Source organism: Gorilla gorilla, chromosome 6 (genome assembly GCF_029281585.2).
Source record: "Gorilla gorilla gorilla isolate KB3781 chromosome 6, NHGRI_mGorGor1-v2.1_pri, whole genome shotgun sequence".
NCBI lineage: Eukaryota > Metazoa > Chordata > Mammalia > Primates > Hominidae > Gorilla > Gorilla gorilla.
In genome coordinates, this window is record NC_073230.2 from 164612062 (window position 1) to 164636249 (window position 24188).

General features: G+C 39.8%; 1 protein-coding gene across 7 annotated transcripts in view; it reads left to right on the forward strand.

The window, feature by feature from the left end:
- Positions 1 to 24188, forward strand: part of RBM33 (RNA binding motif protein 33) — a 135308-nt gene that overhangs the window by 87271 nt on the left and 23849 nt on the right. For all 7 annotated transcript variants that reach the window (XM_055347518.2, XM_019031288.4, XM_019031286.4 and 4 more), the window contains 5 exons: positions 4241 to 4373; positions 4773 to 5116; positions 6416 to 6724; positions 8514 to 8801; positions 11670 to 12311. In XM_055347518.2, the coding sequence (XP_055203493.1) occupies positions 4241 to 4373; positions 4773 to 5116; positions 6416 to 6724; positions 8514 to 8801; positions 11670 to 12311 (1716 nt within the window). The remainder of the gene's footprint in view (positions 1 to 4240; positions 4374 to 4772; positions 5117 to 6415; positions 6725 to 8513; positions 8802 to 11669; positions 12312 to 24188) is intronic.

Sequence of the window (24188 nt, forward strand, 5' to 3'; positions counted from 1 at the left end):
CTTGCAGAAGCTTTAACTTGGTTTTCTTGAATATTGAAATCCCTGATATGGTTGAGTGAACTTACAGAAAAATAAAAATACTAAAATAGGGTTGTGACCTTGGACCAGTGATTTAATGTCATAAGTTTTTTAATGTCATAAGTTTTAGTATTTTAAAAATACTAAAATAGGGTTGTGACCTTGGACCAGTGATTTAATGTCATAAGTTTTAGCTTCCTCACTGTGTGTTGATGAGTTCATGGGGCCCTGGTATCGACAGTGGTGACAGTGTCATACCCAGGAATTCCTGGACTCTGCCAGTGGACCAGGGGCCTGAGTTCCCTTCGGTCCTCATTTTAAGGTGGCTGCTTAGAAAGCATTGGTTCTTGACTGGCCCTTAAGTTCTGCAAGAATCCCTGCAGTTGTCAGTCACTGTACGGTAGGGAGTGTGAAGGAGCGCTTGCTCAGCTATAAAAGTCTGTGAGTCCTGGCAAGTAGAAAGAATGGCCATTCACGTTGCTAGTACCATCCTGTTTTGTCACCTAGACCGTGAGCCTTGATTTAGAACCCACTTCCCCAGCTCTAGCCCATGCTGAGACTTTGTCCTTAAGTCTTCTCATCTGACTCCCACTAGGCATCAAGACCTACCAGAAAAGTAAGAGAATGAACATTTAATTCTGTCAGTCTCTTTGTGAGCACCTCCCAGGTTCCAGACTTGGCAGACAGAGGCCCACACCTCATGCCAGCTGTTCCTCGGGGCTCCTTCTCCGTGACCCAGTCCTGCTGTCACCTCACGCCCAGTGCATGCCTGGCTGCACTAGTGCCAGCCAGATTTACCAGTTTGTCTTTCAACTGGTCTGTAATTTCAAGAACATCGACAGACCCACTCTTTGTGAGTTGGCTTGGACCTTGAGGATGCGCTAGTCCAGTTCACTTTTGAGATCATTCCTGGCAGGCGGTGCTCCTCCTGAGTGCGTGCTTCTGTGGGTTGAGGATGTGTTCATTGCTGGGAGAGTGTTAGAAACCTCCTCCCTCTGTTGAATTGAAATCAGCCCCATCCAAACTCCTACCTAGGTGGTTGGGCAAACCAACATCAAACCTGCTTGTGGTTGATCTTGACTCAGTTACATGAAGAGAGCTATCATAACCACACTTAACGTTGGAAGTGGTTTTTCATAGTTTCCAGAGGTGTTATTAATTTCGTATTTGTAAGCTAAAATGTCATACCCATTTTTCATTTGAAGAGTTTGCATTTGAGTGATTTTTACTTTTCACAACTATTATCTTGTTTCAGGCTGTGATATTGTCTCTTTTTGGTGTCTCAGTGACATCATTTTGATCCATATGTTTTTCATTTCTCAATGCAAATTCTTCTAATGAATCTTACTGGTTCCTTTTGTATTTATCTGTTTGAAACCCGTCCCGTGTGCCTCCTCCCCCGAAATAAGTGTAGTCAAGTGTGCATTGAAACAGCTTAAGGAAACAGGCTGATAAATTGGAAAAGGATTTTTATTCAGAACCACCATTGCCAGTTTGCGTGGGTTGGAAACAGTGTGATCAGTCAAACCTCTCTGCAAGCAGAGGCAGGCAGTTGTTTCTTTTATTCCGTGTCATTCCGAGAAGCATCATTTAAACATTTTTTTGAAATAATGCAGAACCTTGATTGCTAATTTATTGTCATTCAGAAAGTTTTGAAGATTATTTTAAAACATGTTTTGAAATGCTTGCACAGCTACTCTGCAACTTACGATGGGGTTACATTAGGATGAGGCCGCTGTAAGTTGCAACCATCATAAGTTGGACCATTGTAAGTCAGGAACTGTCTGTATATGTCAGAATCATATTGATATACAAAACTAAAGATGGAATGCTAATGCTATACTTTATAAATAGAACATTTAAGTTACCTGGAGGAATACAATATTATTTTGGAGGAGATATATTCATGCTCACACCATGTGTTTCATTGACTTCAAACAAAAGATGAAAATATTTTTAAAACAAGAGGAAAAAACTTTGGCAGTGGGAGAAAGCCGGCAAGCTCATTGAAACTCCTCATGTAGATGTAGTAAGTAACAGTATGTAACGGCATGTGCTATTAGAAGTAATTTTTCTAGCATATTATTAGCAAAGTAAAGATATTAAATATTCAAGAATATTGGCCAGGTGTTGTGGCTCATGCCTGTAATCCAAGTACTTTAGGAGGCTGAGGTGGAAGAATCATTTGAGCCCAGGCGTTCAAGACCAACCTGGGCAACATAGCAAGACCCTGCCTCTACAAAAAAACTAGCTGGATGTGGTGTCATGCTCTGTAAGTCCTAGCTACTCAGGAGGCTGAGGTGGAAGGATCCCTTGAGCCAAGGAGTTTGAGGCTACAATGAGCTGATTGCGCCACTGCACTCCAGCCTGGGTAACAGAGCAAGACCCAGTCTCTCTCTCTGTCTCTCTCTCTCTCTCTCAGAAAAAGAGATCCACATCAAAGCATTATATCAGTGAATTTTCAAATTATCATTATGATAAAGTATACACATTTATTAGGGGTAAAAGACCATGTATATGATATGTATTCTCACTTACAAATATATTCCTCAGTTACTGACATTTATTGGGTTCATTGTGTCTTAATTGATGTCTTTATCTAGAGAAGTGACACTCCCTAATGTCAGGCAATAGTATGCTGTGGATTTCCTTATTTCACCTAAAGTCAAAAGCTACGAGATTTTCAGCTTTGGACTTTCTGTTGTACATGTTTCAATAAGTGCCTAAAGTTTATGTTTTTATAAAATATAATATTTGTGTGTTAAACATTTCTTTATTATTTTGTAGCCAACAATCTTAAGGGTTTGTGGTGTTTATACTAGTGTTCATTTTGTCTATTCTGTCAATGCCATGGGTAGAACAGACTTTTGTAGGGAGAAGGAAGGGAAATGCACTGTGGAAGAGCATTTTCAGTGTTAGAAAATGTTGTTGCGTTTAGAGGGAACAGTGAGTTAGTGATAAAATGATAGGCCAAGGCATTGGTGTTGCAACTGTGTGAGAAAGAAGAGTGATACTTAAAAGTTGTGAAATATTGACTCAGTTTCAAAGAACAAGGTGCTATTAAATGAAAATTATTTTGATGATAGTTAATAGTTAATTACTTCTTTTTGGAGCAGTGAAAAAGTGGTGAACATTTCTTTACCTTTATGCTGCTGCTTAGGTCAATACGGTGGTTTAAAAAAATCTCCATGAATACCTGAAAGACCAACTGAAAAAGGAAGTAATTTTAATTTGTCTCCAAAGAGTTCTAGTAACATGTAGTTTTTGAAAAATGTTAATCTGTAAGAATTTGCTTAAAATTTTTTTATCCAAAGGACTCTGTGTACTATTTTTTTCTGTAGTAATTTGGTTTCTTAAAACATTTCACATTTTTCTGTTAAGTCAGGAATTGCTGATTGAATTTTTTTTCTTTTAAAGTGAAGCAGCTTCATAGCTGCAGCTTACAGTCCTGTTAAAAAGCAAAGATGAGCGTCTTTAAAAAGATAAATGTCATGACATTTAGTGTTTTGGATTAATGGGAAATAGGCCAATAATTGCATGGATTTCAATAAGCTTAAAAATAATATTCTTGCGTTATAATGACATTAAAACATTGACTTAATTTCTAGTTGCTGCGTTTTGATTTTTGATCATTTAATATGGCAGAATCACCTGTTGTGTAACAGTTTTTATGTTAATATGTGTGGTCATGTCCTGTGTAAGGATGTTTTGGTTAATGGTGGACTGCATAGACGGCAGTGTTTCCATGAGATTATAATAGTGTATTTTATTGTAACCTTTTCTAGGGTTGGATATGTTTACATCCACAGATACTTAGCATTGTGTGACAGTTGCCTACAGTATTCAGTACAGTAACATGCTGCGCTGGTATGTAGCCTTGGAGCTACTGGTGTGTACTGTACAGGCTAGGTGTGTAGAAAGCGCTACCATCTAGGTGCGTGTGTGTGTGTGTGTGTGTGTGTGTGTGATTACAATACACTCTGTGGTGTTCGCATGATGGAATCACCTAAGGATGCGTGTCAGAATGTATCCTGTCATTAAGGATGCATGACTCTGTGTGTGTGTGTGTGTGTGTGTGTAGAAAGAGAAAGACAGTGACTGTTAGGAGACACGTTACTTGACATTTTTGAGGAAAACTTGGAACCAGGTCTATATTTCTAAAAATTACATACCATTTTTCTGTCCTTCACTCTGTTTCTCTGTTGTTGTTATTGTTCTTTAGGGCCCTCCAGAATTTCCACAGCATACACCTGGACCTGTTCCCAACAGTTTCAGCCAGCCCCCACGACTCCCTCTCCAGGACCAGTGGAGAGCCCCACCCCCGCCTCAGGATCGAGACCCTTTCTTCTTAGGAGGTACAGAAAGAGTGAGTGGTGTGGAGTAACAACAGAAGCTGCATTGGGTGATGTGCCCAAACACATTTATTTTGTAAACTGAATTGAACTCCCAGTTGGAGATGTTAGGAATGCCAGGTTTTTGTACCGTAGCAGTTCTGCCTGTCATTTCAGATGCTAAAATTGGACATTGTTGGTATCTGAAATCGGAACATCTCATATACAAGAGGAATTTATGTATTGAAAATGACAAATGAAGCAATCTAGAAATAAGAGGCAAAATCTGGAATTGTTTCCAAACATTCATAACCTGTCAACACTTGTGACTTTTGTCCACAGTAGGATAGTGCTTCAGACTGCTTTTCTGAGAAGCACATGGTCTTTTTAACCTGAAGTTAATGATGTCGTGTTACCTTTCAGTTTCAGGTGAACCAAGATTCCCGAGCCATCTTTTTCTGGAACAGCGAAGTCCCCCTCCACCACCACCGCCTCCTACCCTTCTTAACAGTAGCCATCCTGTTCCTACTCAGAGTCCTCTACCATTCACTCAGCCAGGACCAGCATTTAATCAGCAAGGACAGCAGCCAGTGTTCCCAAGAGAGCGGCCTGTACGACCAGCCCTGCAGCCTCCAGGTCCGGTGGGGATTCTGCACTTTAGCCAGCCTGGGTCGGCAACCACACGGCCCTTCATTCCTCCTAGGCAGCCGTTCCTGCCAGGCCCAGGACAGCCGTTTCTGCCCACACACGCACAGCCCAACCTGCAGGTAATGCATCCTGAGCGAACCTCCAGGGAAAAAATGTGTAGCTTCGAGGCTTTGTGTTCCATAAAGTTTCAGATTTTTATTTGAGTCTACTAATTTGTGGTTATTTAAAGAATAGAGTATTAGTCTCAAATGTACTGTTTGTTAAAGACAACTTTTTTCGACAATGTTACTTAATACAAGAAAAAAATGGGAAAATGTCATTTTTTGGGAATTGAAAAATGCTACTTATAATTTTTTAAAGGGTATACTACTAATAAAATTAGGACATGTTTTGATAATACATTTGCTCATCTGTATAAAATTCCATGAGAGGTTTACCAGTGGAAATACTTTGTCAAATTATATTCCTGCAGTAGACAGTTTTGAAAAGAGTCTTTGCATGGAGGGAAGATGTTGCTGTTCACTGGTTATTTGAAGGCCTTGAGTGCCCTCTGCCGACCGGCTTCTGCTTCATGGGTTTTCACTGGTTATTTGAAGGCCTTGAGTGCCCTCTGCCCATCGGCTTCTGCTTCATGGGTTGACATGTGTCTGTAACATCTTTCTTACCAAGTGTATATTTCTTCTTGTATTGTAGGGTTACTATTAAAATACATAGCGATGGTAAACTTGAATCAACTATTTAAAAATACGTGGAATACGTATCTAAGCCAAAAACGGAAAATGAATATTATCTAGGGTGTTAAAGGAAGATAAAATGTTTTTAAGAATTTTTCTTTTTATTAAAAAAATGCAATTAATACATCCCCATTGCAGAAATTTTCAAGTATATATAAGAAAGGAAATTAAATACTCTCGTTACCTAGAAACAATTCAGGAGCTTTTTTTTGGTCTTTTTTTAAATGCACATCTTCTCGCCACCTGCTTTTTCCCTCCAGTGTCACATATCATTTGATCTTTTCATGTCAGCGAGTTGGTTTTGATGCCATCATTTGAGAGTGCTGTATGCGGTTCCCTTTCATGCTGTCTGTGTGGTCGCATGTGTGTATACTGGTTTCAGTACTTTAGTATCATAGTGCTACAGGGAACATACTTTAGAGTTATGAGTTTGTCTGCATACCTAGTTTTCCTTAGGACAATTCAATCCTAGAATTACTGGATTAAATATAAAATTTAAGGTAATAGCTTCTGGCTTATTACTGCATTTAAGATAGTATTACCTTCATCAGCAAGTCTAAAATGAAGTTTTGGTACCGCTGAAAGTTCCTTTCTTGTGTTGAGGTTTTTTAGGAAATGATTGAAGTGATTATGCCTGGTGTAACCATTTATGAACTGTTGTTTCTCTTTCTTTGGAAATGGAAGGGGCCGTTGCATCCTCCATTGCCCCCTCCGCATCAGCCTCAGCCTCAGCAACCTCAGCAACAGCCCCCGCCACAGCACCAGCCTCCGCACCAGCCCCCGCACCAGCCCCCGCCCCAGCACCAGCCCCCACCCCAGCACCCACCACAGCACCCGCCGCAGCACCAGCACCATCACCACCACCACCTGTCCGTCCCGCCCCCTCCTTTGATGCCGATGTCTCAGCCACAGTTCCGGCCTCACGTACAGACCGCTCAGCCTCAGGCCAGCAGCAGCCGGATGCAGTGCCCCCAGCGCCAGGGGCTCCGGCATGTAAGTGTCAAGGGGTGTCTTCCCTGTGTCTTCCTGGGAGGCCTTTTAACTTACGGGACTTGAGGGGCATAATATGTAGGTTAGAATATTTTCCAGTTATGATTTCTGTTTATAAAATGTGTAGTACATAGTTCTGAAGTGAATCCATGTTTTAAAAAACACTCAGGTGATTTGTTTTCTTGACTACAAGAATTGATAAGATACTCCTTTTGTGTCTCAAAGACTGTGTTAATATTTACTTAAGCATCTTTCTTATATCTAGATATTTCTATAGCAATAGACAGGAATTAATAGACACGTAACTTTAGAAAATACTTTTGGGTGGTAGTCACTTTCCCTTTACCAGTGGCTTATTTTTTGATGTATAGATTATCTCTGTCTTTTTGGTCTCTGAATAAATACATAAATGAATTCAGGAAAAATACTTCGACTGTTCTGTTACCAGGTGCTACTCTAGTCCTGGAAATACAGCAGTGAACAGAAGAGACAAATTCTTTTCCTTCAAGGAGCTTATACTCAGTCGAGGGAGATTAGCATACATTTATTTGTGGGGTTGTGTTCTCAAGCACCATCAGCAAATGTGTGACTTGTCATGCATTAAAAGAAACTGGGAAACAATGTATTGCTCTGAAAATAAAAGGCCACAGTCATTGCCCTTGTCCTCCATTAAATACACATAAGAAGCTTTTGTAATTTTGTTTTTAGGAAAGAGAGACACAGTGTGGCTAGTGGTCAGGGTTTTTGCCTCCATTAAATATATATAAGAAGCTTTTGTAATTTGGCTTTTAGGAAAGAGAGACCCAATGTGGCTAGTGGTCAGTGGTCAGGGCTCTTGCCTCCATTAAATATATATGAGACTTTGTAATTTGGTTTTTAGAAAAAGAGACACAGTGTGGTCAGTGGTCAGGGTTCTCGCCTGTCGGTTTTCTTTTAGTATTGTCTCCTTTTCACCCTTGAGCTTCAATCATGTCACTTAGCTGCTTGGAATCTCAGTTTTCCTGATATTTGCCTCTTTCTTTCTTAAAGTAAACATTGCAACTAAAGTGCTGTGAACAGTAAGAAAAGATTTCTAAATCTGAGAAGAGGGTGCTTTATAACCTGGGTTTCATTTGTTAGAATAATGGTAGGCTATTCTCATGACCCTCGTGCACCGGGATATTTGACCTGCAGGACCTCGGAGATCCCCCTGCTTCCCCCTCTCCCCCCTTCCAGCTCTCTCGTGTTCTCTTTGCCTCCTCCAGGTGTTGGTTCTCTCTTAAGAATCCCCAGGATGAATATGACTAAGCATTTCCTCTCGAGTAAAACGTTCTGGCACCTTTCTTCTCCCGGGGGTCATGTTTCTTAGGACATTGACCTAATGCTTGATTCTTTCCTTGTTCCAGCTTAAATTTAAGTGACTAGGTAAAATAGTAGCATGTGAATCCTGTTGATCTCTGGTGGCAGATAGAGTGGTTTTTTGGCTGTCTTAATTCTTTTAAAACTGTCAGTCCCTTTACTGAAGCACCTGCTAAAGATCAGCCTGGTGTAATTTCTATGAAGAGGAGCCTCTCTATAGGCAAGTATGACAACTTTACCAATGGAAGTTGTTAACATTAGGATGAGGCATGCTGCCACATGGATCAGGTGACATTTATGTATGAGAAAAAAAGTATGAGAAAAAAGTATCTGCTCCCCAAAAGAAGTCATTTACTAATTAGAATGATTGTGTTTTTATTTAATAATGTGCCTTTTAATGTTCCTTCTGCCAAGTTTCCACTTAAAATTAGAATCTCTTTCTTTTTGTGAAAAGAATACAACTTCTCAGAATGTAAGCAAGCGGCCCATGCAGCAAATGCAGCCCACTGCGCCAAGGAACAGCAATTTGCGTGAATTACCCATAGCGCCGTCACACGTGATAGAAATGAGCAGCAGCCGCTGCTCTGCCACGCCCTCAGCACAAGTGAAACCTATCGTCAGCGCGTCACCACCCTCGCGGGCCGTGGCGGGTTCCAGGAGCTCACAGGGAAAGACAGAAGTGAAAGTCAAGCCAGCTAGCCCTGTGGCTCAACCTAAAGAAGAGGCAAAAACAGAACCAGAGGTAGGACACTGCTCTTATTAACAAATGTTGGTCTCAAACAAGAAGCCTTAGAATCAACTTGGATGTCTTAGTTCACTGTCACTAAGTTATTCACAAAATCTTCCCACTTTTTTCACCTGGGTCTTTTTTTTTTTTTTTTTAACCTAACAGCCATGTTTATTAAAAAAACACTTGTATTCTCACTAGTTTACAAGATTAGATTTTATTTATATATTTGTACAGTTACTGTTCTGTTATATAGAATTGATATATACCGGGGCTTAACAAACTTTTTCTGTAAAGGGCCCAAATATTTTATAAATATTTTAGACTTTATAGTCCAGACTGTCGTAATTACCGTTCTCCGCCATTTTAGCACAAAGGCAATTTAAATATAGTTCTTCCATGAATAGATGTGACTGCGTTCCAGTAAAACTTTACTTTATAAAACCAGGTGCTGGACCAGATTCAGCCTGTGGGGTGTCATGTGCTGACACCTGGTGAATCCCGTAGGTTTCTGTGACTTTTCTTGATGTACACTGTTAACTTCTAGAAGATAGGACCAATTTTCTTGTTGGTCTTTTGAGATTTCTGGGGGTTTGCTTTGTGTTGAATCATGATGATATATGTTGTTGCTGCTGTTCCTAATTTTTCAGTAGGCACAGAATGCAGTAAGTGTGGATAATCAGTGCAGCTCCGTCTTTACCTGGCTTTAGTTGAGGCCGTCTTCTCCCACAAGCCTCGGTCTCCTCATCTGGGAAAGGAGGGTCGGCCAGGGCGGCCTGTGCAGAAGGCTGGCACCTGGAGGGCATGTCAGCCTTAGTGAAATGCATGTGGAGTGCTCTGAAGCAGTGCAGCGAGTTAACTTGTCCAATAGCAATGTCATGAAGAATGGCTTTAGAGAAGAATTTAGGCAAGTCATGCTTTCTTAGTTTCATAAAAACCAGTTAACACGGGTTTTAACCTTTTAATCAGTTCATTTTTTTTCAGTTAGATTTTCTTCTGATACGTTATTGTAGCAGTCATAATGTATTGTTTACTAAATTGGAAGTACAAAGTTGAAATATTAACATACAATGAACTCTTATTAGAACACGAGTGACTTTTGGTTTTAAAATCAATATGTGAAAAAATAATGTAGATTTACAAACTGGATCTGAATAGTTTAGAAAGAAGTCTTTGGTAAAAGTTTTATCATACTTCTAGTGTATATAGCCAGCTCCTAACTCAGTATGTGTAACTGATTTGGTTCAGAAAAATGAAGTCACACACTCATAATAACAGGGCTACCTAATAGGGGAAGTTGCCTTTCAGGCATCCTGCTGGCACATCTGGCGATCAGTTCCTTCCATGATAGTTGATTTAGGCGAACTTCTAAAGGATTCTTCCATGGAGTTATTTCAAAAAGATGCCTTGAGTGAAATGGAACCTGTAGGTCACCGTAGTATAAATGGAATGTCTTCATTTATTTTCTTTTAATTTTCTCTCTATATATAAAGGGGACCAGGATTATATATATTTTTTTACTTTTTAGAAGAAAGATCTTCTATTTGTTTTGCTTAGCTAAATGTGACTTGTTTTCTTGTGTTCACCCCTCTTGATGATGATATAATAAAGGGTGAATCTGCTTATTTGGAAGTCTTTTCAAGTATTTCAGTTGCTGTTCTGAACATGCTTTAACTCTTTCTTGACTGCATGGGAAGAAATTCCGATGACTAGTAATTATTCCTGTGTTTTGAGGCAGTCGCCCCTTGGGTCCTGTGAATATGTCCCTGGCCGTCTGCTTCTCCGATGCCCATGTCCCTTGTGTCCACTATCCCCCTGGATGTCATGTCTTGCTCTGTATGCCTACCCTTGTAAACAGCCTCTCACCCACCTTCATTTTTGCAGTTTGAAATCTGCCCTAGATGTGTAATTAGAGAACAGAGGTGGTCGGAATTGCTTCCAGGTCGACAAGTAATCCCTGAGTGAGGGTTGGCACCGGGCACTCAAGCTCCAGGGCACCAGCCGACTCCTTAGCTGTGCTTTTGTCTGAAGTTCCTAATTCTTAAGGTTTATTTAGGGAAAGTAAGATGGTGAAATAGCTGAATTCTAGATAGATTAAATCCTGTTAAATTCTTTTACACGGGGTCTGTGGATATGGATGATTTTTAAAGAATATTATTACAATTCTTTAAAAATGCTTAACTTTTTATATATTTTCCCTATTGGATGCTTTTTATTGAAAATTACTGGAGTTTTTCAAAGATTTTTTTGTATCGACTTGAAGAATGGTTTGGAACTTGGAATATTAAAGGCGTTCCTTATATACCATTAATATTCCAATACTGCAATTGGCAACATTTTGATTCTGAGGAGAGTGCATGAGTTCAAGGTCAGAGAGATTGACTTGTGCTGTTCATTATAACCAATTATTCTGTGACAAATGAGTTTGAGATCAGGCTGAAAATTCTGCACGAAAAATCAATAGTTCTAATCAGAGCCTTTCAGGTCATTTACACCCCACCTTTTGTTGGTTTGTCAGAGAAGAGCCAGATAAAACCTGTGTGACAGCAGGCCTCCCTACTGCTGCCATTCCTGTTTGAAACATATTTTGATATCTTAAATGAATAGTTTAATTGGTTTCAAACTTGTAAATGAGTGGAAATTTACATTATTTCATTTTTAATATTCTGATAAGATTTTCCAAATTAGCTTTAGCTGTGTGGTTTTTTTTCCCCCTCCCCAGAGGAAGGAGTTATACTTAAAGTCTTCAAACAGATTTTGAGTGACTTCTTTCAGATACTGAATTAAAGGACTTGTGGTAAATGTGTTTTTGTAATTTGTTGAAATAGACTATGGGCACCTTGCCTGTATAGCAAAGTAAACCGTGTATGTTTTCCATTTTAGTTTCCTGATGAAGATGAGGAAACAAGGTTATATCGCTTAAAGATAGAAGAACAGAAACGCCTAAGAGAAGAAATCCTGAAACAGAAGGAGTTACGGCGGCAGCAGCAGGCTGGTGCCAGGAAGAAGGAGCTGCTGGAGAGACTCGCGCAGCAACAGCAGCAGCTGTACGCTCCCCCACCCCCAGCAGAGCAGGAAGAGCAGGCACTGTCGCCATCACCCACCAACGGTAACCCACTGTTGCCCTTTCCAGGTGCACAGGTCAGACAAAATGTGAAAAACAGACTTCTTGTTAAAAACCAGGATGTCAGTATTTCAAACGTTCAGCCCAAAACATCCAATTTTGTACCATCCAGTGCCAACATGCAGTATCAAGGACAACAGATGAAACCACTGAAACATTTGAGACAGACCAGAACAGTTCCTCAAAGTCAGGCTCAGCCGCTGCATAAAGTACTCCAGATCAAACCTACAGATGTGGAGGAGCCAGCTGTCCCCCAGACTCCTCGAGTGGCGTCCATCCAGGGCCGGCCCCAGGACACAAAGCCTGGCGTGAAAAGGACTGTCACGCACAGGACAAACAGTGGTGGTGGAGACGGGCCCCACATCAGCTCCAAGGTCAGGGTGATTAAGCTGTCAGGTGGGGTAAGTTGACAAGTTTTATGAGAGCCTCTTTGAGTCTATGTATCACATAGAATGTCCTCATTTGCGGAGAATATTTTTGAAGAAAGAATTAAAAGTTACCTCTGTTATAGTGTTGTAACCAATCTCCACCTACTTGAAGTTGGTATAAGAATTGCCGCTTGACGACGGGCATACATTCTGAGAAATATGTTGTTAGGTGATTTTGTCATTGTCTGAACGTGCTAGAATGTACTTCCATACACAGACGGTACAGCCTGCTGCACACCTAGGCTATATGGTACAGCCTGTTGCTCCCTGGCCACAAGCCTGTGCAGCATGTTACTGTGCTGAATACTATAGGCACTTGTCACACAGTGATGAATAGTTGTGTGTCGAAATGTATCTTAGTGAAGGTACAGTGAAAATACAGCGTCACAACCTCATGGGACCGCCTTTGCAGGTGTCGCCTATCTGAGCAGAATGTTGTTATGTGGCACATGCCGCATAACAGTTTTCTCTTTTGAGTCTTAATGAAAGGCCAGTGTGACAATCCCTAAATTAGATATCACTCAGTTTTAGCTTCTTATTGTAGATAATTTGTGATAAAATCATTACGTTTGTTTTGGAAATAAATTTTCCTTTACACAAATCATTTGTGGTGTATAGCTTTAGACTCAGTGAGCAGCTGTGGGACAGTGGGAGTGGTGGGCAGTGCAGGTGTGTGTCTAATTTGAATCAGCTTTGTCCCAGACTACTGGACTACTGCTTGTTTTCTGTTTTCAGTTTGCCCCATTAAAAAAAAAAACAAAAACCGTCATAGAATTGAGAATTGAAGTCCTGTATGCTCTTCCCACATGCTTTCAGAAGTGGAGCATGCCTCATTTCTTTCTCTTGCTTTTCATCATTGTCCATATCAGGTCATTTTCAGTCAGGCACAGGAAGTGCAGTTTTCCACTGTAGTTTGGATAGGTTCAGTACTCTAAAAACCAGTCACTGCAGATAGATTTCCATTGCAGAAGATTCTTCCATAAAGAAGTGATCTGTAGAACACTTGGCTTCTTTATCCCACCATATAGTCTTATTAGTTGTGGTAAGTAGCTCTCATCTGTTGTTTTCATGGAAATGAATTCTATAACAAATACTATGGTCTCTGTAATTGCTCTGCCCTATAACAGTGCTATTCATTGTATGCAATTTATATTATAAACTGAGGAAGAAAGTAGGAAAGTTGTAAACATAGGCTTCTAGAGTAAGCCAGCTAGCAACGATTGCTTTAAAAGACACAAAAAATATATACAGTAAAAAAAGAAAATAACTTCTCTCTTTTAGTCCATTTCAGGATGGTAGGACATGTGATCATGTGAAGGAGAACGTTACTTCGTCTCCTTGCTTGTGCTTAAGAATAACTCATTTTGTTAGTTGGTTGATTAGCTGAGATTTAGTGCTTTTATTTCTAGGTTTGTAGAACAAAACTTTGACTTTTTCATGTGCTATAAGAAAATCTTTATAAAATACTGTGACTATCCAGTAGGATGCATAATTTTGTTTTATCTGAATCTATTTTCTCACATCTATTCATTGTAATTGGAAATGTTGAGAAGAATGCTGTTACATAAAATTGTTTTCATATTATATGAATTTGTTACCTTTAGGTGAGAACTCAAGCACTCAGTTTCTTCAGTGTTTATGGCCCTTTTGCTTTTGACCTTGTTTTTAAATGTACTGTGTTAATCAGTGTCTCATGCTTTTACTTGTGTTACAGACTTTTTTAAGATGAGATGTTGGCCATTGTTGGGAATTAGGCCTTTTCCCATAGCAACCAGAACTGGTGCTGTTTGTTACAATGGCCGATGTAGAGGGCTGCATGTATTCTGCACTGGCAGGCTGGGAAGTGAAGGGTCCAGTTTCTACCATCAAAGAGCAGCTTTTACACTCATAAACAGCTTTCCTTTAAAAGAATTTTATCTACATGAATTTTTACTCTTTTTCTCCAATGGAAAAAATTTATATCAGACCTAATTCCAAAATCATGCTAATTTTACAATAAATAGGAAAAACAAAGGAATTTTTCATGAAAATAGCTGTTAAACCAGTACTTTGGAACAGCTCTTTATCTTTTACTTCTTAAGTGTTAACTAGCCCATATGTTCGTATCTTAGGGTTTACTCAGTCCCCTCCAATAGCACATTGGCACTTTTGACCTAGCAGGGAAGATGTCTTGTTCGTATTTCTCTGAACCAGAACAAATAGTATTTGCCTAATGGCATTGTTTTTTGTTTTTTTGTGGGTGAGGACTATTTTTAAGAGAACATATTCCTAATGGTGGTTAATTGCAAATTGTGCTTATTTCAGACAATGCAAAAAGGAAACATTTATTTTGGCTTGTGTTTCTGTTCCTGGCTGCTGGAGAGGCATTCTCTGCATCTGGGGGCTGTGATCTTAATGCTCAGGGATGTTTTCTGCCTGCGAAAATCTTAAGGAGCCGAGGGCTGAGCAGGCCTTGGCTGACAGGAGCTTAGCATTTGGGGAGGATTAACTTGTACATAGTACCTATACAGAATATTATTATATACATTTTAGTTTTATGATTACTTATTTAATAAAAACATTTTATTGTTGGTTCGCGTTTCCCATTTTTTCTAACCTAAACTATATCCTAACCTAAATTACCTCCTTCCCTTTTTTCTAATTTAACTAGTGTAACTAAATCTAATGCATTTAATTCAATTATTCTTTGCATTCAGTAGCCTCCTATTCTTCACGTCTCTAGACAGGATAGCAAACTATCTTTGCATGGTGCCATTCAAGAACTTGTGCTCTGGTGGGTGATTGCAGTTAAAATATGTGTCCACAGGATTGTTCACATGTTTATGAAAGCAAGTTTTCTTGCCATTCCTACTATGATATGCAATTTAATTAGGTTTCTGTGAGTGTACTCATGTCTGTGAGGCAATTGTGAATCAAATGGAGTTTTCTTCTATATTTTCCATATGTCATTACTTATAATGAAATAATTTATTGTTGGGTTTTATTAAACTGGGTTTTTTGAAAGGTGAGAGAGGCTGAGTCTTAAGACCATAGGTTTTTGTAGTCTGCCCTGTGGTTAATTATATCGCCTTTCAGGTGATTTTCCTTGGTCCTTGTCATTGTAAGAGAATGTCTAGTCGTTTCATGGTGGTCCCCTTTGTGGCTGCTGCTGCAGTATGCGTGTGCATAGGGAACATTTTCGAAAAGAGATGAGCAGCATGATTCCTGGTATTGTTTCTTACACGATTGTGTTGACTAGGGTCAACGTCTTGGTTTAAGGCTTGAAAAGTGACTATGCAGATTCAAGGGCTCATTGTTGGCATTGCGTTTTGCCGTTGGCTGCTCTGAAATTTCTTGCTGTAGAGTATAGAGATTGGAGCCTTTCTCTAGGACTGAGAGCTCACCTGTGCACGCAGTCATGTGATGGGGTAAAACAGTGTGGCTTTGGGTGCCGAAAGACTCCTGTTTGAATAGTTGTCTGTTCTTTGGGACCCTGAACAATCATTTCATTTTTCTGAACTTTAATTTCCAATCTGCAAATGGGGTTAGTAAGTCTGCTGTGAGGCATCAGTAAATGAAAGCTTCTGGTACACAGAAGGCACTTCATAACTTCCCATTTTCTTTGTAGAATGCTTCTAAGGCCCCTTTTAGAAATAAATTATGTGATTTTTATGCCAGATAATAGCAGTGGCTATTATTTATTGAGTGTTTAGCATGTACTCACAACATCCTTCCGAGGCGAGTGCGTTGAATCTCAAAGAGGCTATGTAACCAGCCTAGGGCCGCCGCACAACTACTAGGTGGTAGAGCTGGGCTTCCACCTGTGGTTTAATGCTGAATCTTACGCTCTTTACCCTTGTTTATGATAGTTGTGTATTTTATCTGCTGTGTTTTTCATGGTGTTATTTGTTTCTTGATTAGGGATAATATTCTTCTGTTAGCAGTCCAGATTGATTCGGAAAATGCTTAATGGGGGCTCCTAGGATAATGATGATGATGATGATGATGATGATTAGGTTTCATTTTGGTTGCCAGTGCAACGGACTGATAGTGACTGCCTGGAACAATAGGCTGAGAAGGATTTGATACATGAAAAAGCAGCCTGGTTGGTAAGTAGCCTCAGCTTTGAATATAGGCCTGGCGAGTGGCTGGGGTTCCATCATCTGGGTTCCAGAACCTGGGCCGCTGGCCCAGGAAGGGGCGTGCATATTGTGTCCTGGTTAAGAATAGCCATCACTTGCTACGTGCTGCGTGAATCTATCCTTGAACATTTCTGTGTGAATCAAATTAAGTCACATTTTACATTTAAAACTTTGAAGGGAAATATTAGGGGAATTTGAAATGGAAAGAGATCTTTTGTTATGAGGCTAATCAATTTCTGTGTACGTGAATTTCCATTTTTTTCCCACTCATTTTACTGTCTGGATTTGCTAGGTGAGATTACAAAAGGAACAAATTAATGCTGCTTATAAGTAGTGTTAGCAGCAAATACTGCTAAAATTTTATGTGCCTTCCTGACTATTAAGTAAATAGTTCATCTGTAGAATTATATTTCATGGAATGGTTCGCTTTTAATTACTTAGAATATAGAAATACTCTCCATTTGCCCATTTCTCAGAAAGCTATTTTTCAGTGTTTAAGAAACCAAAAGAACAACCTTGTTACATTATAATTTTGTTCATAACCTATACATAATTCCCAGAAAAACAATTCAAGTAATAACAGCAAATATAAAAAGTATAAAATATTTACTTAGTGTAAACTTACTATAGTCATCTAAAACCAGGCTGTGTGATTAAACACAGGAAAAAGGAATTAGAACAAACAAGTGCCAGGGGAAATTCTTTGCCTTAGGCGGTCAGTTTCTGTCTTCCTATTTAGGGGGAATGGTATAGTCTTTGAAGTGTTTGCATCTTGGTTTTCATTTTGCATCTCTGTAACCTTGGTTGCCTGGCCTCAGTGAATCCCAGTTTCCTCATCAGTACAATGAGAACCAACTCTCCTCCCAGGATCCTTGTAAGGATTAAACGTCATAATCATGTGAAGTTAGTGGTACAGTGCTTGAGTATGTGATAATAACGCAATGTTACTGCCCTTCTAGTTGAAGGAAAAAGAAAATGGTTTTTTTTTTGGAGTGGCTGTTTATATTGATCTTTAAGAAAATGAAAGCAAATACCAATTCAGCTGCTTTATACTAATCAAGATAATGAAAATTTTAAGAATTTGGCAGCAAATTAAGTAAACAGTCCTTTATTCTGTTGGCCACACATCGAAATGGGAGCAGCACAGAATGCCCCTGCAGGAAAGCCAGCTGTCCAATTCTGATGCTCTTGTATTTTATTTTTAAAAGGCTGTCAAAATGCTGCATGCCGAAGGTCCCAGTTTATTTGTGGGATCATGCTTTTGTGAGGTTGGACTGCATTTGTAAATTTCTTCCCTTCCTACCTTCTCAAAAGTTACTCCCACTTTTGGAATGATATGATACCTGATCCCTTTTGTGGAGCTTGGGGAGGTGGGAAAGGGAATGTTTTAATATAATTTTAGTTTTAAGAACAGTAGGAGAAACTCTCATACGTTCTTTATCAGATTCACCAGTTTACATTTTGTCAAGTTTGCTTTATCCTGGTCTGTCTTTTTGTTCATTTGCATGCACAAAAACCTTCTTTCCCAAACCTTTGAGAGTAGGTTGGAGACATGGTGTGTTATGATTCAGCACACAGATACTCTCTTACAAAACCACATTTGTACATTATCAAAAATAAAAATTGTTGTGCAGTGATACTATCATCTTATCCATAGCACATATTCAGATTTTATTCACTGGACCAATTATGTCCTCTGTAGCTAACCCCCACCTTTCAGGGTCCAGCCAGGATCATGCATTATATTCATAGTGTCCCCTAAATCTGCTGTTTCTTGCCCTTGACCTTTTGAAAGAGCAGAGGGAATGCCCTTTAATTTGGGTTATTTTATGATTCGTCCTGATCGGTTTCAGGTTGTCCATATTTGGCAGGAACACCCCAGAGGGGATATCGGGTCCTTCGTAGTGCATTCAGTTGGGAGGTTTGTCCAATATTAACAAGATTAACTTTGACGGGGCGGCGGGTGGGTAAAAGTGATGTTTGCCAAGTCTCTCCTCTGTAATGTTACAGTTTTACCCTTTGTAACTAGTAAGTAATTTATAGGAAGATACTTTGAGACTATTGGGACTATGTAAATATCCCATTTCTGATCAAATTTTCACTATTGTTAGCAGGCACTGAAGTTTTTCTAATGCCAACACTCCTGTATTTGTTAGCTGTCATACTCCTACTGTGATAATTTACACTTCTCCTTCATCTATTTGTTCATTTATTTATGTCAGTGTGGGTGTATGAATTCTTACTTTATGCAATGAACTGTCACTGTCATTATTTATGTTGATGTTAGAATTGTACCAGATTGACCAGTGAGAGCCCCTTTAAACTGGTTTCTGTGTCCTTTGATTTGTTGCCATTACTCTTGGAACATGTCCTCACTTTCTGGTGCAAGAAGATGTTTGGGCTCACCTTGTTCCTTCTCTGCGTGGGCTCTGGAATTGGTCCTGCTTCTTGGAAGCTCCAGGTCCTTAGAGTGGAGATCTGGGAGCCAGTTGTGCCCACTGCTTTTGGCTGTCCTGTCTTCTGGGCCCGCTCAGCACATTTTTGATTCTTCTACAGTGAGTTGCAAAGAAAGGAAAATGGCTCATACAGATACTGCTTTTGTACTGTATTTTTTGAAATAGGTCATTGGTGGGAATTAGGAAGTAATTTTTGCTATTTTGATTTCATTTTTTGAATTATTGTAGTTGAGAGTTCTAAGAATTAAACATTACTATTTAGATATTTAAAGTGAGTCCCTCATCCTCTATAAACCCAAACAAAAGATTGACAGTCATTATTTGCAAATTTTGTTGAGGTTCTAACCTAAGTGTTGATACATGGAAAGGCATGAGACACAGCTGAGCACTGAGTTGAGAGCTGGGCAGAAACGTGCATCACATGCTTCTGAGGCCGCCCGTCGCCCTGTGAGAACCACTGATCTAAGAACCCATGGAAATTCCTCAGCACTTCGGTTGGGGTTAGAATTTGCTACTGTCACTCCTGCTCCTTCTCTGGATGTGCCATGTTTCATGCCTCTGGCCCACTTATTACTTTGGATGCAGCTCAAGTGGGTCGTCTTCTGGGACGCCTCCCTGGATGGCCGCTCCCACGCACACTGGTTCGTCCTTTCTTTGCTCCTCTTCTGCAGCCCGATCTTCTCATCTGACCGTGTGTTTTCAGAGCCGGCTCCTGATGTTACTGCTACTTACCTGAGTGGGGTTTTGGTCTTTTTTTGTGTGTCCAGGATGTAAGGCAGTTTCAGGTACATTATAAATGTTTAAGATATTTAAATACTACGTTAAAAATGGCAACATGGCTTGCATTCTCTTACTGAAATAGCGAAGGAGGAATTAGCAGTGTTCTTACCCCTTTCCCCAGTACTTCTGATGATAAAAGTAGTAGTTGTTTCTGTTGACATTTAGATGATACCAGTAAGTAAGCAAAATTTGGAAAAAGACAAAAAGCATGAATCATTACTAATTCTTCTGGGCATTATTTCCTGCAAAAATTTATTATTGCCTCCTGAAAGTCCTCCTTTATTCATTTGCAAAATGGGATATTTCACATCCTGTTTTGCTGCTGTTTGAATTGTGTTAAGTGGCAAATCTGCAGTGGTAACTTGTTTGTGGTGAAGACCCATGCAAAGGCAGAGCCTCCACCTTGTGAGTGTCATTCAGGGGAACACACATTTTTAGCCTCTAAGGTCCCGGACAGGAGGATGCCGCTGTTCTGGTCGCTTGATTTCTGGCAGAAGGTGACTTCCTAGGATGATCTCTGGCAGCGCCTGGGAGTGGATGAGTAGCAGAGCTAAGGAGGAGCTGAGGGGCCAGATAGAAGCGACTCAGAAGTAAGGTTCCCAGTCTGAACTTGCCCATGAGAAGGGCAGAGCTGCAGGTGGATTTCCAACAGGACAGTTGTGGGAAGACTAGGCAGGAAGGGAGACTGAGTGTAAATGGCTTTTGACACAGAGGTGGGGGCCACGAGAGATGCACATTCAGGTGCTTGGGGCAGGGGAGGAGCGTGGAGGCGCGGGGCAGGCACCTCATGCCTGCCAAGTTGGCTGGGTGGAGTTTGACCTCATTTGTTTAAAGGTGCTAATGAGTGGTAAAATGGCCAACAGGCAAATAGCAGAAGAGTGAAAGAAAAATAGGGCATATAGAATCCTGATTAATCACTTATTTGATAAGACTTACAGTCTAGCATCTTCCTTTTGGAGGAGAAACAGTTGTGCCTGAATACTTGTTTTTAAGAGCTTTGAAATGTCTTAGTGTGGGCAGAATTGATAATTTCCAAAGAGACTACTTTTTAAGCATTCTTAATCATGTGGCCTCTAAACATGGCAAGATAGACCATTGGTCATTAGAGGACATAAATCATTTTGAACACATAAGAATTTCCATACTCATTAATTTATGATTTTTTTAGGGGTATGATGTTAGGGAGTAAAATTAGCAGGTGAATCAGAAATAATTCACCTTCAGTTAGGAATCAGGATTAGCTCACTCACCCGCCCCAGCCAGAAGGGGAATCTGCTTTCTTCAATGTCTTAGGTAACTTCCCTCCCCTAACTTTCAACAGCCTACCCAGGTAGGATCCTGGTCACCTGCTCTGCAGAACTTGCTCAGTGCTACAGAGCAGGTCCTTTGGAGCCACTCTTCCAGGGCAGGGTGGAAGGGCCACTTTTCAGAGCCTGGGGCTGCACCCCTCTGTGAGGGACTGTGTGGCTGGAAGAGCTAGACTTCACACCCTGCCTCATAAGCCACAGCATCTGGAGGTGCCTGGCTTACTTTAGTAATCCTTTTCTTTTTAGACTGGTAGATTTGTGCTGTCGAAATTGGAGAATCCTGGGGTATGAGATCCCCTCAGAGGCTCAAGGCTTTGGTTTGTTCCTTCAAAGGCCAGCTAATCTTGCTTTTTAAAGATCTCCCCAGGCCTAGCTAATGTCAGAAAGGTAGACTGTTAAGAGAGAGAGGAAGCACTTGAATAACTGTGCCATGTTCTCACCGTACCGTACTAGAAAGTCAAATGCATGTGCTGAGAGAACCCTTTTCTTTCATGAAGCTTGGTAGTTAGGAGGTCTGTCCAACCTGGTCTCTCTAACCTTATGGATTTGGTTTTAATTCTGCCTGTGTAGACCTAGTTCCAGATAGGCAGTATTTTAGATGTAAGTGCTCCCCATGTTTTGCATGCTTACTATTTCATGAGGATAATTTATTGCAGAGAAGAAAGAGAATGTGAGCCTGTTTATTAATATTTTCTTTTACCCCCTCTTCTTTAATCCAGTAGTCTTCAGAGAAAAAAATGAGAAGCCCTAAATGTATTTATATTTAGAAACTTCGTATAGCATGCATATCATTTATTGTCCACATTTTGAGTGAGCTTTATAAAGATTACAGGGATAGGCCCAGCATTGTTGTAGTTAATAGAAACCTGTTCAGTGAGGTCTCTGGACTGTAAGATCAGCAGCATTGGCGGTGACAGTGAAGTATGGCCTTATCGAAAGGAGAATTCATAAGAGGCTGCCCTGGGACACTACACCCCTGTCCTTCTGTGTGTCCTGACAATGTTATCTGTCCTCTCAGTACGGAGTATCAAATGTCTGTCATGAGTACAGAAATTAATTTAATGTCACCTGAAGACACGCAATTAATCTTTTAGAGGTTTTCATAATACCTTTACAGAAAGAGTTGCCAGTTTGGCGGATTTGGATTTTGGGGTTTAGAAGAAGATAAGGAAAATTAATTTTTCATCAGGGTTAATACGAGTTAGCAGGGCCACAAAGGCTGAGAAAAATGGTTGGGGAATTTGTCAAGTGTTGTCACTCTAGAATAATGCTGCTTAGCGTCTGATAGGTATAATCAAGAGTTGAGATTTCTATAGAGGGGGGTTAATCAATTTGCTTGCTAGTGAATGCAAGTCAGTGATAGCACTTCTTCATGGGGTTTAAGAATGAAAATAAGATTTGATCTGTCAAATTGCAGGAAGCCCTGACAATATCAATAGGTGTTTTTATCTATGCATTTAAACCGTTTGTTATAAATAAATTTGTCCTGCTAATGTTGGGGGCTACAGACCTCTTTTTTTTGTAATGATTAAGCTGATAAAAAGTATTCCCTAAGCTTACTTAATTCAAATAGTGCCTTTTATAAATATACAAAAAAAACTAGTCTAAAAAGCGATTTTTATAGCATTAAAAGATAATCATTTGTGGGAAAAAAATGTTTCTGGTTTGACCAGAGATGACAAAACTTCTTTTCTCTCTCATGTGCTTTGGAGGAAGTAGAAGATATTTAAAATGCTGTCTGAACCTAGTGTTGTTTGAAGAGTTAAAAAGCGAACACCACCCTGGGAAAATCCAGTTTCAAAGCAAACATACTTTTTATGAATAGAATGTATAGTCTGTCACCCACATACAACACTTATATGCGGATGTTAAGATAACAGCCTTCTAAAATTCGATTTGAATCAACAGTATTTTAAAATTTACTTAACTAAGTACTAGTAATTTTAGGATCTCTTTCAATGCTGTAATTATATGCATAACTATAACCTTATAGAAGACTTATAAATAAATGGGTAGATTTAATTTGGCTTGGTTCTTATTCAAATCTTGTCTGTGTGTGTGAGTATAGGTATAAAAATATGTAATCAATTTGTTTCTCAGATGTAATCAGTTGAAGAATTTGTTCCTGGATATTTGTACTACAACATACTAAAATCAAAAGTCAAAATCAGGAAGTTGTTTTGGTATATGCAGTAAAAGGGAATTGAAAGCGTTGTTTCCACATTGATCCTGCCATATAAATTGGGCCAAGTGTGAGTCTAGCGCGTTGCAGTTCACTCCTCTCATGGTGCACTCTGCCTGCTATTTGTTCTGAGAGATGACATGAAATGGTAGCTGGAATCGTGATGTCTAATCTGAGCATGTTGGAAACCCAGGAGAGGCCGAATGTCACTGTGTGCCGCCCTGAGCTGGAGTGAATGGTAAAACCCCAGGCGAAAGCACAAGTTGCAAAGTAGGCAGCAAAATTTGGGCAGAAATGTCACCAGCAATTTCCAGATAGCCGGGTAGCTTGGTGGTGGGTAGCATCTATGGTATCTGGGTAGTATCAAAACCCATATTTTCCTTTCCCCAGCATGGCTGTTGTAATACCTGATTTTGTGGCTAAAATAGTACTTGTCAGTTTACAAGTAATGATTAGGACCACCAAGCTGTATTAGATGCCATTCAGAGTAATGCTTGCCTACTTCTTGACAGAGATTGTAGTGTCAACCACACTATGGGCTGAAGTGTACCTTGAAATAAACATCTGTCCATTGGGAAAGGTGAAATGAAAATTTTCTCAAAAACAAAACCACTAATAAAGTAAAATTTGAATGTGATCAACAGAATCCAAAGGGACAAGTTGTTGAATCGAAGAGTCAGTGGGAGAATTTGACCCATGGGTAGAAGTTGTTCACCTGATCCAAACTACGCTCCTGGCCACAACCTAGGGATGTGTATGCTAGTTCACATTCTAGTGTGAACTGGAGTAAAACCCGGGAACTTGAAACTGTTCTGTAGAATTAGCTTTTCCTCATGCTAAGTCAAAAGGGAATAATTGTTCTTTTAATTAGAAAAAAAAATTCATTTTTTTCTTACAAAATGAAACAACCTTTTACTTATATTCAAGCCTTCATTGCTTAGCATGATCTTCAGAAAAATTCAGAAGCACAGCATTATAGTAGCCCTTCATTTAAAGTGATTTAA